This window comes from Acomys minous, assembly GCF_964271855.1.
Source record: "Acomys minous genome assembly, chromosome: 1".
Classification (NCBI taxonomy): Eukaryota; Metazoa; Chordata; class Mammalia; order Rodentia; family Muridae; genus Acomys; species Acomys minous.
Window position 1 is genome coordinate 153,637,319 of NC_140483.1, and position 15,200 is coordinate 153,652,518.

At 46.8% G+C, this 15,200-nt stretch overlaps 1 protein-coding gene across 1 annotated transcript; it reads left to right on the forward strand.

The window, feature by feature from the left end:
• The first annotated feature begins 6,251 nt into the window (after window positions 1-6,251).
• GNG10 (G protein subunit gamma 10) lies at window positions 6,252-13,538 on the forward strand. The gene is made up of 3 exons (XM_084753043.1): window positions 6,252-6,407; window positions 10,113-10,244; window positions 12,754-13,538. The coding sequence occupies exons 1-2, from the start codon at window positions 6,327-6,329 to the stop codon at window positions 10,236-10,238; spliced, it is 207 nt and encodes a 68-aa protein (XP_084609169.1). The 5' UTR covers window positions 6,252-6,326; the 3' UTR covers window positions 10,239-10,244; window positions 12,754-13,538.
• Window positions 13,539-15,200: the final 1,662 nt, after the last annotated feature.

A 15,200-nucleotide genomic window follows, 5' to 3' on the forward strand; every position in this document is an offset into this window, starting at 1 on the left:
GGTTTGAGCCCATGCCCGATACTGCCTGGATGACCAGGAACTGGAGGCTGGGTAGCCCAGAGACCTGGGCTAAGGAGAGGAAGTCAATAAAATGATTCCCAGTGATATTCTGCTATACTTAATGATCAGTGTCTAGCCCGGTTGTCATCAGAGAGGCTTCTTCCGGCAGCTGATGGGAGCAGATGCAGAGAGCCACACAAACTGGAGCTCTCCATCAGTTCCCTCTCCCTAGGGTGTGGGAAACCCCGCAGAAGGAGCAAGGGGAAGAACTGTGGGGGCCCGAGGGCTTGAGGACACCACTCCCACAGAATCAACTAAGCAGGCCTCATAGGAGCTCACAGAGACTGAAGTGGCAATCACAAGCCTGCGTGGGTCTGCGCTAGGTCCTCTGCATACATGGTATGGTTGGTAACTTGGGGTTTTTGTGGGACTCTTAACAGTGGGACTGGGCATGTCTCTGACTTCTTGTGCCTGCTCTTGGGACCGTTTTCCTCCTACTGGGTTGCCTCCTCCAGCCTTGACACAAGGTCTTACTGTAACTTGTCATGCTGTGTTCAGTTGATATCACTGGGAGGCCTGCTCTTTTCTGAAGGGAAATGGAGGAGCAGGGGATCCGGGGGAGGTGGGGAGGTGAGAGAGTGTTGGGGAGGGAGGGGAGGGAGGGAGGAATGTAATGTATGAGAAAAGGATTTTAAAAAGTCAATTGCAGCCTTACAGCATACATCAGATCTGCTTGGAATCGGAACATTGTGGGATTCTTTAAACATTACATGAAAAACAAAACAAAAACAAAAACAAAAAACCACCACCCTAAAAAAGCATGGAGAATTAACTAGTTCAGTTCTGCTGCATTTATGTTTAGCAATATCAGTTTGTTTCCTTTTGGCTTATTTTGGGGGAAGGGGTATGAAGGATGTTTAACACTCAAACCCTGGGAATGCTGGCTGGCTGGAAGCCTCCAGTTAGCTAACATTCAGCTGCTGTTACACATGGGACTACTGGGCTGGATGTGGTGACATATACCATTAATCCCAGCACTCGGTAGGTAGAGGCAGGCAGATCTCTGAGTTTGAGGCCAGCCTGGTCTAAATAGCAAGTTCCAGGACAGCCAGGGCTACATAGATGATTGTTGAAACAGGGTAAACTGGACACTTGAAAGTTCTGTGGACATTACACGTGAAACTTGGGTCTAGCTACTGTGGAACGTTGACTCCAATATGGTCTGTGCACCAGAGACACCAAGACAAGCCAAGTCTGCATGAATTACAGTTAGGCTGGCTGACAAAATGTGATGACTTCACATAAGTATGGGGCAAAGCCAAACCTTAGAACCTAGTTATTAATAACCAAATTATCTAACTTCTCTGGTTTCCTCACCTGTATGATGAGACCTTTTTAAACAACCAGGCTTTAAGGTTCTGTGGTATAAATTACTGAATTCATAGAGCTATAATGTAGGTGAGCATGCATAATTTACATGAGTTGGAAGTAGATGGATTGCTTGCACATGATAAATGCCATGGCTATTTTTAAGGCATACATAGTTAATGCATTTTAACCAGCACCTTTGTTTTTAAAAGGATTAGAAGATTGGCAGCAGTTGTGTGGCCTCAGGTCAGTGTAACGCCATGTCCCCGTAGATCCCTCCTTGTTTGATTAGGGGATGGAGAAACTTGTCATTTGGCAGACCTCTGTTTTATTAGTAGACTGGTAAAGTAAGGAAGGAGGGTCAGAGGACTACAGATCCAGGTGGGGGGAGTGGGGGAGATGGACAAAGGATGTCTCGGGACACTGCCATTTCAAACAACAAGCTGATGTTCTCAGGACTAGGAGTTTAAGTTTTTACCATAGGTCTGGAGATGTAGGTTCCCCCCACCCCACCCTTTTCTTTTAAAGTAAAATTGTCTTAGCCATGGGGAAAAAGTGACAAAAAAATTTTAAATCTGCTGGTGATGTGTGCATTTTAGCTGCAGTCTGGCTTCTGTCTCTAGAGCCCTGAAAGTCTGGCACGTTCGGGGAAGTGTCTGGTCTGCTAGGTGAAGGGTGGCCTTCTGAAATGAAGGTGAGCTTAGTGTTGGCTTTGTGGGACAGATTCATTGTGTATCCTCAATGTGAGCCTCACACGTGCAGCAAGCCTTCTGCCTTAACTTCCCTGGTGTGTGCCACCATGGGCACCATTCCAAAGTCTTGGGGGAAAGTCACCCTGTTGAAGTCCAAGCACCACACAGACAGATAGATGGTGTGCCTTCCTCTTAGGGGACATCCCTCTTGACCATGGGTCATCGAGGGCCTTTATGCCCAGTCAGCTGCTTTTCTCAAAATCAGACCATTGCCGATGAAGTAACACTGAGGCAGTCAGGAGCAGTCATGATCGAGGGCCCAGGCTAGACCTTCCTGCCTCCTGGCTGACAGCACAGTGTGGCGTCATGTTACCCTGGCAACCCCAAAGCCTTCATTTCAAGTATCATTGACTTGGTGGTAAGTGCTGTGCTGATGTCTCCCATGAACATCTTGGTGGTAAACATTGTCAGTAGCTTAGAGGGCTTCAGACAGCAGTGCCCTTCGTTTCATTATTCTCGCCTGTTCATCTTCAGTCTACGGATGCCTCTTGGTTTTGAATGCCAGCCTTTGCCCTGGCTTCCACAGCAGAACCCTCTGCCCTCTTTCCTTCACATTTCATAACCACTGTGAAATACTATTAATTTAATCTTCTGACACACCGCTACTCCATTCCTGCCCTCACAGTTTTATCCAGCCAATCCTTCCACCAAAATGACAAAACCAGTCTTTTTAAAAAATTTTTCTATGATTTTAAGCAGCTTTGGGGCTTCTGTTATTGACCAAAGTGCTCTGCTCGTTTCACTTACCCTCTCTAGTGTGTGCATGGCTCCTCCTCTCCTCCACACTGGGATGTTTTTCCTTTTCCTCCTAGCCGTCTACATAGCATGTGTTGAAGGTCCAGGCCTCCTGAAGCCTTGTATCCTTCACTCCACTGAACTCTGTGCCTTTTCTTTTAACACACAGCCATTCTATTCTGTCCTTTGTCAATTTTGTATTTCCATCTCTTTGCTCTGATATGTGTCTCTGTGCTGAAGAAGCTTGTAGGTAGAGAGGGCCCTCAGACGTGTAAAGCAGCTGCTTTCACCACATAGGCTTCCTGCCTCAAAGCCCATGGGCACAAAGCACACAGGGGGAATGCGGGATGGGCCTGGAGAAATGGATCAGCTCTTGAGGAGTTCCCAAGTTTGATTCCCAGGTCCCACACCAGGTGGCTCACGGCAGCATGTAATTCTAGCTCTAGGGGATCCTATGCCCTCATGCATGTGCAGAAATACACACACATTTGAAAACTAAGAATGTAAGACATTTAATTTCAAGGCATTAAAGGGATGCAAAAAAAGTTTTTCATCTTTTAGATCAGCAGTTCTCAACTTTGTTGGTTGCGACCTTTTTGGGAGTGGTACAACCCTTTCACAGGGGTCATCTAAGACCATTTCAAACTGTATTTATATTATGATTCATAATGGTAGCAAAATTACACTTATGAAGTAGCAACAAAAATAATTTTGTGGTTGGGAGTCACCACAACATAAGGAGTTGTATTAAAGGGTTGCCCCATTCGGAAGGTTGAGAACCACTGTTTTAGATAAAGAAACAGCAATGCAGGTTGGTATAATTGTGGCATAAAAATAGTCACTCATCTTTCAGTGAGAAAATAGTTACACATCACTGTAAGAGATTAGGAAAAGTTAAAAATCTTCATATCTTTTTTTTTTTTAAATGAAAGATGATTGCTGGGCATGGTCACGAACACTTTTAATCCCAGCACTTGGGAGGCAGAGGCAGGTGGATCTCTGAGTTCTAGGACAGCCAGGGTTACACAAAGAAACTACCTTGGGGAAAAGAAGAAGGAGGAGGAGGAGGAGGAGGAGGAGAAGGAGGAGGAGGAGGAGGAGGAGGAGGAGGAGGAGGAGGAGGAGGAGGAGGAGGAGGAGGAGGAGGAGGGGGCAGGGAGGGAGGGAGGGAGAAGGAGGTGGCAGGGGGCAGTTACCTAACCCACATCATCCTTGAACTCAGTCACTCAGTAAGTAGTGACTCCAGCCTCAGCCAATGAACTCACGGGATCACCGGCCTGTGCTACCATGTTTGGCATAAATATTGATACTCTGATCCATCATTTCTTCTTTTGGCATACTGCCTAGAAAGTGGAACAGAAAGCACAAGTTGTATACTTATTGTGATACTAAGTAATGGGATAGGTGATAAATTATGATCTAGTTGTGTAATGCAATAGCCAAAATTAATTTTGTCTTAATTTTTAAAAAATAGTTTCTCAATTTTCTCTTGGAAAAAAATCACTTTTCACTCTGTTATTTGACTGGGTTATAGTGGATGTAAACGTGTCTTTGTTTTGATCTCAAGTGTGGGATGTGAAACAGACTTGTGTGAGGGTGTGCGGTGTTTTTCCACTGGAAACAGACTTGTGAGAGAACAGGTGATGTTTGTCCACTGGAAGAGGAACCACCTCTTGTGGGGGCATGGTCTTTTCCAACTGATAGACATCCTACTATGGACTCTGAGAGTACACACACACACACACACACACACACACACACACATATTCCCAAAACAAGAGGTGGGGCTTTTTGGTCCTGGCCATTCATCACTCCACTTTGAGAGGCGCCTACAGAGAACTGCCCCAGCAAATGCTTTGAGGTTTGGGACTCTGGCTGCTGCTCTGGGTTCCAGTGGCTGCGTTTGCAGTCACTTTTGTTGAATTGCTACTTTGTTGTTTAACGGGTCGGCTGGAATTCTGCCGACTATGCCAGTGGAATCACTCCAAGAACTGAGTCTCAAAAGGTCTACTTCTCCTGTTCCCATTAACCTTTTCTCTCCTACCTAGGGTAGTGGGGTTGGAAGGGAGGTATAAGCCTTAAAGAATCCCAAAGAAAATAGGTTTAGAAAAGTTCAAAGCCAGCCAGGTGGTGGTGGTGCACACCTTTAATCCCAGCACTTGGGAGGCAGAGGCAGGCGGATCACTGTGAGTTCGAGGCCAGATTGGTCTACAAAGGGAGTCCAGGACAGCCAAGGCTACACAGAGAAACCCTGTCTCGAAAAACAAAAACAAAACAAAACAAAAATTCAAAGCCTACACCGGGTGTCTTAGTTTTGAGTTCTTCAGGAAACCAGACCCGGAGATAGAGATTATTATGCTGGGAATTTTGTTGAGGTCAGTCCTTCCTATTAGTACCTGCTATGGAATCAGTAAATAGGGATTGGGGTGGCGGGGAGCTGACCCACGATGTAGTGGCCAAAAGACCTCAGGTGACCCCAGAAGAAACTCCAGAGTCGGGATGATCAATTCTGTCTCAATTTGAGGGGAGTGAGAGTGGGGGGAAAAATCTCACTGAATGGAGACTATGGTTATATTTGTGTGTGTGACCTTGGCCTGGGTGGCTCTTGGCTCCAGAGAAGACTCAACAGCTGGGAAGCTGGGTACTTCAGCGACAAATCATTTTTTAAGTAGCCATTGGTTTACTAGTGTTCAAGAAGGCTAGTGTTCAATACAAGCCAGAGAGACCCATTTTGGGAGTCCACCCGCTCCCTCAATATCCACAAGAATGCAGTATTTTGGGTTCTGGGTTGTCTAGGCAGGGTTAAAAGGAAGCACGGGTTTTCTTTGCAGCCCTAAGTGCATCCATGTTGACGACAAGGACAACACTCAGGGCAGAGCAAGGTGAGAATTTGAGCCTTGCAGCTATTTTTAAATAATTAAACCCACTGCTTTGAAGTCTCCAGGCTTTTAAGTTTAGTAACCCCACGATACTGCCTTTCTGCATTACCCAGTTTAGCGTGCGATGACAAGATAACGACGCGGCACACAAGAATGGCGGGATAGTCATTATATAGTGCGGGTAAAAACAAAATAAAACAAAACCCCTCAGGTTTTTACGTAATAATCTCAGTTTTGTAAAACAAATGTGCACACTAAAAAAAAAAAAAAATCCGGAAATTCAGCATGAAACTGGAAACAATGGTCATAGTTGGAGGGAAAGGGCTGGTATACTTTTGTTCGGTATTAGACCAACCGCGGGATTTCTCTGAAGGGTTTGACCTGCTCTTTCACGGAATCCTACAGTGCCCTTCCCTTAGCAGCGCAGGCGCCACCTAGGTTTGTTCTGAGGCAGCGGCGACCGCGGCTGGTCAGCTCGGGACCCCAGCGCGGGGACAGCGGGGCGGGCGCCTTGGCTACCCCGCCCCGGGGCGGCACCCCGCTCGGCCGCGGATCCGCCCAGCCCGGCCCGCAGCTAGCAGCCTCAGCCGCCATGTCTTCCGGGGCCAGCGTGAGCGCCCTGCAGCGCCTGGTGGAGCAGCTCAAGCTGGAGGCGGGCGTGGAGAGGATCAAGGTGAGCGGCCGGCCCGCCGGACCCCAGCGCCAGCTCGGCCGCCAAGGGAGCGGCGGGCAGAGGCGAGGCCCGCCGGAAGTGGCGGCTGCCGGGCCGGGCACGCGCCGGGGCCTCGGGTGCTCGCGAGCCGCGCGTGGATGCGGGGTGGCCCCAGGTCCGGGCCCCAGGCCAGCGCTGGAGGCCCCCACGGGTGCTTCCGCCGACGCAGCCTGGCCCGGGACGTGGCCCAGGTCCGAGGGCCCCGTGGGCGTGTCCACACCAGGCCTGTGACACGCTGGCGGCGGGACTCTGCCTGACCCACCCCGCTGCAGGAGGATGCTGTTGAGAGATGGGGAGGGAGGCCACTGAATGAACGTAGGAGAGCGAGTGAGGCGGGAAGGATGCTCGGCCTGACTCCGTCAAGCAGAGGGATCAGGAGGGAGAGGGGAATGGGTTCCATTTTGCATCTGCGGATTTTTACAGAGATATCCAGGAGAGATTTCGCTGTGTGGACAGCCCGCAGCACAAGGCCGAAAAAGGTCATTAAAATATATGAGCGTGAAATAGACAAAGAACAGTGCTTGTAGCTGGCCACCAGGGACAATTCAAAAGACAAAGGTGAGGGGATTGATTGTCAAGAGGAGGGGTGGAGGGAGGGAGGGTGGGAGGAGAGAGGGGGGAGGGTGAGAGGAGAGAGGGGGAGGGAGGGGGAGAGAGGGAGGGAGATGGCGGGCAGCAGAGCTAGCACTGGCTGCTGTTCTAGAGCACCCAGGGTCAATTCCCAGCACACACGCCACCGTCTGTAACTGTGTCAAGGGGCCGATGCCCTATTCTGGCCTCCTTGGACACCAGGCATGGCGCACAGACAGACATGCAGGCAAAATACCCATGAGATAAAATAGAAATGAAGGCTCACGAGCACAGCCAGCAGCTCCACTCTGTGTTTGGCAGCTAGTGTGATTCGCAGATTCGTTTCCTCAGTAGTGCCTTAACCTGGCACTAACTCCAGAGAATACAGGATCGGGTGGATACGGTAAACAAACTAACCAATAAACGGAATTATTTCAGACCACCAGGTTTACAAGGTAAAAGGGACAGATGCCTGGAGTACAGAGATGTGCCAATAACATGTCGTGGAAGTAGACGCTGGATTTTTGTAGGAGGCCAGACAGGTTAAAACAAAACAAAACAAAACACCTAGTTTTAAAGAGGAAATAACTTCCTTTTTTAGTTCGAAAATGAAATAGGAAAGATTATTTTGTTGTTTTATTTTGTCAAGGAAAAAAAGAAACCAACAGAGGCAAGGTGGATGTAGAGGGGACAAGGGTTTGGGGTGACATCTGTAAGGACAGGAAGAAAGGGGATGAAGACGGGTGTAGAGTCCCCCTGATTGCGGATTACAGGCCTTGGTGCAGGGTTGTGAAACCCGACGCTGAGCTTTCTTCTAGGGCAGTGGAACGGGAACTAGTAAAGGGAGGAGGAAGTGCTTGCTGGCCACAGTGGAGCTGTCCGGCCTGAGCAGTTACACCCCAGACACTATGAGATAGGAGGCCTGTACCGCTTGTGGGTCCTTTTTCCTCGCTGGCATCTGACCACCAAGTAATCTGAGGGCAGAAAGTGAATGGAGCTGGATCCAGATAGCTGCTGAGCAGGAGGTGTGCCAGAAAGCAGGGATGAGGCAGGCAGCATCAGCTTCCTTGATGGTGAGGACATACGGGGAGCAGCGACACCTAGTGGTCATTGTGAGCTCAGCGCAAGAGAATGAAAGCTTCACCCGGGATGCAGGCCCCTCACCTTCCCAAGTGGAGTAGTTACCGGTGTAGGCCAGATCTGCTGAGCTACAGGCGGAGAATAATAAGGCGGTCTGAAGAGAGAACACAGGGAACTAAAACTAGTGTTGTTGGAAGTTTTCCGTATCGTTGGGCATCAGACCTGGAAGGAAAACTGAATTAAATGCCTGCTCACCCTGTGGGCATTATTGAGGGTAGAGACTCATATGTACACTCGAGAAAGGGTTGTGGACGATCACACGTACACAGGCACACGCACGCATCCTCTGGAGTTGGTGAGTCAGATAAGCCACTGCAGGGCACAGCTTACAGAGTCTGAGCTTTGTTCTCTGCCAGCCAGAGCCTCTCCCTAGGCAATGCTAAGGGTACTGACTGGCCTCGCTTGTTTTCTCTGCACACTCCTTACTTTGCCTTTAACACCACGTTCTTTATGCTGGGGTCTGGCTAGTCTCCTTTCTCCAGGGATCCTGAGCGTCCCAACCCACCCACTACATGTGGAGTTCACCCAGTTCCCTGACGCACAGTAAGGGCAGGCATGATTGGTTTTGTATTTCTTTAACCATTAGTAATTTACCTAGAACCATTAGTTCCAATTATAATTAATGTAAAAACATCTAGTTTCAATTGACGGGGAAATTTAGCTTAAACGTTAGACTGGTTATACTATATTTTATGTACTACCAATTAAATATTTTAGCACTAACAGCAAATCTCTAAGGCTTTTCAGAAACTTGGTGGCAACTGTAAGCATACAATAAGTAGATGTAACATAATAGTATTAGTCTCTTTTCTGTCGCCAATAGCTAAGAACCAGAGTTCTTGCATAACGTAAAGAACACAAGTTTATCTTAGCTTATCGTTCTGAAGAGTCCGCGGTCCAGAGGGGTTGCATTTGCTGGTGCCCTTTCAGCTGGCCGATTCCCAAGGCAGCACAGGGCTTTTCATCATGCGAGGCAGGGTGCATGCATGCCTGTGGCTGTCCCCCTGGCCTCCTTCAGATGGAGCCTCCAGTATTTAGCCATGGGGGCCCCACCCTGATGACTTTAATTCCAAACTCCTCCCAAAGATGAGCCTTGAAGCAAACACCCTACAAAATGGTTTAGGTTTCTACCCTCTTGGGCCTGGAGACACGCCTCGGCAGTTAAGAGCGCTGGCTATTCTTCCCCAGGGTCCTGAGTTCAATTTCCAGCATCCACAGTGGCTCGCAACTGTAGTCTCAGCATCCAGTGCCCTCTTCTGCGGTGCAGATGCACAGGCAGACAAAACACTCATAGACATAAAATACATAAACACATTTCCACCCATCATAGTGGAGATTAAATTTCAACATGTAAGCCCTTGGAGGACAAACTCAAACCATGCCTAATACATAACAGCCCTGGGTTTGTTTATTTATTTATTATGAAAGTGATCATTATTATCAGTAGTATTGTTACTGTTCTGTGTATTGTGCTAGGCGCCAACTGTCGTGTGTGGCAAGCATTCTGTCATTGGGCCTTCATCCTTAGAGAACACATTCTGAACCAGCAAGCTGTGCTTTCTGGGAGCATAAAATAACTCTGTCACTTGCTTGGCACAGCCTGGACAAAGCTCGGTCCTTGTTCACATGGCAAGTTTAGATTATCAGCACGAGTTTTACATATTTGTACTGGGAACTTGAGAACGAGCCATTTCCTTACCAACTGGGTCTCAAAACTGGAATTTTAAATAGATCGAAGTTGGAGTGTCCCCTTTGTTAAAGCAGTCCAAAAGTATCTTAAACCCAATAGTACAGTCTTTCCAAGAGGGAGTAAGTAGCTGCAATCAGCGCAGAGCTGGTAATAATAATGGTGTCCCAGCACAGGCTGCCCAGCGCCTGCTGCGGGTGTGTGTGTGTGTGTGTGTGTGTGTGTGTGGTCTGGCTGTGAGCAGGGGCTCACACTGTGCTTTGCCTCAGGTCTCTCAGGCAGCTGCAGAGCTGCAGCAGTACTGCATGCAGAATGCCTGCAAGGACGCCCTGCTGCTTGGTGTTCCAGCTGGAAGCAACCCCTTCCGGGAGCCCAGATCCTGTGCTTTACTTTGAAGACTGGTAAGTTAGTATGCACCGTGTTGGTTTGGGGCCATAGTGTTTTCAGAGAGCTTCCCAAAGGATTTGGGCAACAGAGGGTAAAAAAGTGCCAAAATGCTGCCGATGCCTGCTGGGTGAGTCAGGGCTATAGTTTCCCTGCCTGTGGGTCTAGGGGGTCTAGCTAAGAGAAGCTTTGTTCTTTTTGTCACCATCTGTGACATGCTGTCGTCTTATGCACACGAGCTCTTTAACTGAGCTGATTGGCAGTATTTCTTGACATGAATTCCCCTCTGACCCAGGGTTTTGATTTGCTCTTTGCTGTTACCAACTGACTTGCATCTTTTGGGACTAAAGACTAACTTGTCCACCTTGGTCTATGGTTTCTCCCTAAATGCTCCCTAAACATCTGGGTTGTTAGGTTGTTTGGAGACAGGGTTTCTCTGTGTAGCCCTGGCTATCCTAGAAATTGCTCTGTAGACCAGGCTGGCCTCTAACTAAAGGAATCTGTGTGCCTCTGCTTCCCCAGTGCTGGGACAACAGGTGCGCACCACCACTACCTGGCACATATCTCTGTGTCAATGGAAGATAAAATGTAGCTACTGCGGTGTGTGTGTGTGTGTGTGTGTGTGTGTGTGTGTGTGTGTGTGAAGTTTTAAGTTGATAGCTGAAGATACCTTTCTTGTGATTTATTAATTAGAATGGCATGAGTCTGTTTTGCATTGAGGTCTTACAGTCTTACATTTCTACATTTTGAAACATTTTTAAATGATTTATGGTAAGTAAAAGTGAAGTTTAAATCCAATTGGGAAAAATGAAAATCACATGTATTTCTATGGAAAGAAGCACAACCTCAGGAGCTAAAAACATAAACCCTGTCTTGAAAAACCAACAAAACAAACAAACAAACAAACCAAAAAACTTAACATAACCAACTGCACAAGAAGTCAGCATTTAGAGCTCACAGAGATAGTAATACTAAAAGGGCAAAGGGGAAACAATGAGAGGGGGCCGGGGCCAGAAATGGAAACAGGAACCTTCTAGCCAAGAATTCACAGCAGGGAACAGTCACCAGCGAGACCAGGAGTGAGACAGAGGAGGATGCAACAGAAGGCAGCTCACAATTGGAACAAACAAACAAACAAACAAACAAACAAGAAAACTACAACCCCAACTCCCAGATTTTAAAGGGCTTAATCCAGAAGTTACCCCACCCCAACAGAGTCGGAATGAAATGGGAGTCAAACCCAGCCAAGAGCTGTAGACTTTTGGAACTGTTCGCCCTGGCAAGCCAGCGTCAAAAACATTTTGTTCGCATATTTGTTGACATGAAAAAAAAAAAATAGCACGTCATGGGAGGACTGTGTGACGCATACTTCTGAACGGTCAGCAGAATCTCAGGCGTCTTAGTAAATGGACCTTGAAATAATTAGCTTCATGGTGCCTGGTGTTCTGAGTAAGGACACTGAACCCAGTGGCTGCCTCCCGCTCCTGACAACAAACCAGTGGTTCCTTCAGCACCTCCCGCAAGCTGCGGTGCTACAAACACTTCAGTTTGCAAGACTGATCAAATAATCCTCTTCATTAAAACAATTTTAGAAGTACAGATCCTGTCCATTCACAATGAGACCACGCAGGACAGGCGGGGCTAGCTGCTAGTGTGCGCATGCTCAGGTTGTGCCCTCCCGCCTCCCCCCCGCCCCCCACCCCCGGCTGCTTTGGTATCCAGAGGAAGAATTGCTTCTCACTTGTACCTCCGCGTTTCCATTTCGCGCTATGGCTTTTGTGTAGGATATGGTGAAAAGGTTATGAATCAAGCAGCCTCCAATCTTTGCCTACCCACCAACCTAAAAACTTTATAAAGAAATTAAAACTAGGTGAGTTGAAGGGCAACCTAGCTAACGCAGTATGACTATCTGAAAATAAAGCATTGGGAGTGTAGCTCAGCGGCCTGGCGCGTGCAAGGCATGTATATATATTTCCATGTTTTTAAAAGACGACAAGGATTATTACTCCTGGGACCAACATATTTCAAATTCTGTGTTTATACAGTAACTGACCTGATTTTCACATACTTCTGAAAGGAAATTGTTCACATTTAGTTGAGGAGCTGGTTCTGCTATCAGCAGAATTTCCACAGTAAAGGGAGCAGTGCATTGGGTTGCTAAAATAACTGTCTTACATGGCGCATCAGTTCTCCTTTTACAAAGCACCATCATGACTGCTGTTTGTCCAAGGACTTGGCTTACATATTTCATTATATTCATATATTATTTTATACTTTGTGAATATTAGGTGTCCTGTGAAATAGTAAGTCACTTTACAAGCAAATCTTTTGTTTTGTTTTGTTTGTTGGTTGCTTGGTTTCTCTGTGTAGCCTTGGCTGTCCTAGACTCACTTTGTAGACCAGGCTGGCCTTGAAGTCAGTGATTCCCTTGCCTCTGCCTCCCAAGTACTAGGATTAAAGGTGTGCGCCACCATGCCCAGCCGCAAGTAAATCTTACTAATGTGAAAACCAAACTCTCTCCAACAGGGAAGCCGTTGGCTGAGGAAGCCTTTGTGCACATGGTGACAGATGACTGCGACAACTCCCAAGAAGACAGTTTTCAAGAGCCTGGTCCCAAAGCCAAAACGCTACAGAAATCTTGTTTTTTAAATCTCACCACCAACTTTACTAAGACACCTCTCTTCCACGTGGAGCCCAAGTCACTCTGCCTGGGATACAGGCATGTCCTATTTACTGGGTGTTAGCATTTTAGGAGGGAAATATTTTATCTTCAAAAACTGAAATATTTGTAATTTTCTTAACATTTTATACTCTAATAAAGTTTGTTCATAAGAATTTATAATTACTAAATGACACAAAATATAAAATTGGGATAATGATTGACAACCTGGTTTTGTAAAGGACAGCTTTCCATTTCTCAATGAGCAAATGGTCCCACTTTGACAGTAACTTGGGCGCTGCTCCTTAGCAAACTGAAAGCTTGCTGTCTCATGAGGGTGCCCATCCTGTGTGAAGCAGTTAGAACCTTCTGTACTGCCTGTACTTCCAATTTATAATTGTGTTTGAAGCTTTTTAAAAATGTGCTTATGCCTTTTACAAATGTTTAAAATGTGACCTACTTTCAGAATATTGCAATTGGTTAAAAACAAAATGTGAAAATATAACCTAAACGTATTCATGTCACAAGTATCTTATTGGGGTGACGTGCCTTTGAGTTAACTGGGGACACTTTCAGAAAGAACGTTTGTGTTTGTAATAATCTTTGAAGAGCTTGCAAATAAAAATTTTTGCCTATTCATCATTTTCCATGACATCAGGATTTTTGTGTTTGCTTTGTCTTTTGGGATCCTGAGGCTCTGTGTGCTGCTGAGGGAGAGTGGTGCATGCAGAGTGTGGGACTTGGGGTTGAGTTTGTCAATGTCTCCGGAAGTAGATCTAAATGTAACATGAAAAGCAGGCCTCAATCCCCAGCCACAGCTCTGCATGGCTTCACCATGAGTGAGTAAGGAGGAATTCAGAAACATCGGTCAGATCAGAGTGAAGAAAAGGAAAGCCATTAGCTGGGACCTCCCATAATCCCAGCCATTGGATTCCAAACTAATCAAAACATGAATGACCTTTTAATGTTTCTATTGTCTGCTTAATCTTGACTGTGATTTTATACTATCAATTGTTTTTGTTTCTTTTTATTTCCTACTATTAGCATTATATATGTTCTCTTCTCCATCGCAATTAACAAGAATTTTAATAAGGACTCCAAATTTCCATTGAAAACAAAACTCTTGGCCAGGGGTCCTGGACAGGGAGCTGGCCTGAGAGGCCCACCAGCCCGGTCCTGTGGAGTGAGCAAAGAGACAAACTCCAGACTGAGCTAAGCCTTGAGCCAGTGCAGAGTGAGGACACCAGAGGCAGATGACATTTCTGGATGTAGGCATTGAACTTTTTCAAATCTATTTATTTGGGGTTCTTTAATGCTTATACCTGCCTTCCAACACACCCACCCTAGATAGGAGAGAAAAGAGGTTAATGGGGACAGAAGTAGACCTTTTTAGACTCAGTTCCTTGGAGCAATTCCAATCTTCGTAGTCAGGATTTCAGCAGACCCATTAAACAGCAAACCACCAATTCAGCCAAGGTGACTTCAGCAGCAGCAGCAGCAGCAGCAGCAGCAGCAGCAGCAGCAGCAGCAGCAGCAGCAGCCGGAACCCAGAGCCTCGAAACGTTCTCTGGAGTGTTTCTCTCTAGGAGAGTCTTGAAGCTGAGCAACGAACAGCCAAATAATAGGAAACTATGCCAAGACAAAAAAGCCCCAACCTTTTGTTTTGGGGGACACACGCATGCGCACGCACACGCAAGCGCGCACGCGCGCACACACACACACACACACACACCCTCTCAGTCTGTACTAGGATGTTTATCAGTTGGCAAAGACCACGCCCCCACAAGAGGCGGATCCTCCTCTAGTGGACAAACCACAGCTGTTCTCTCACAAGTCTGTTTCCCTCCCACACCTGAGACCATTTACATCCACTACATCTGCATCCACTTTCTCCTCTGCGACACTATGTAAGATGGTTGAGGGAGACGACAGACATCACAGATATACATGTCCTAAGTGTAAGCAGTCAGACCCAGCAGTGTATCGGGACAGGATGACACCTGCTGGGCTGCTGTCATAACACAAGGAAACCTGCCAGTGCAACTCACTGTCAAGGGGTCTAAAGAAGGGACCCTCGGCTGGAAAGTTATCTGAGGAAATTCGGTCTTTGTTCTCTCTTTTCTCAAACATGGAGGATGAAAACTACCTTACCAGGTTAGTGAGACTGCCTCAGAAGCTGCTGAACTAAACAATGCAATTTTTACAAAATGAAAACAAATTATGAAAGTGGCAAACCTATTTGTATGCAAACTAAAAAAAAAAACACAAATGCAGAGTTTTGTTAAATTTCTCAGGGGAACTAGCTATACTCATT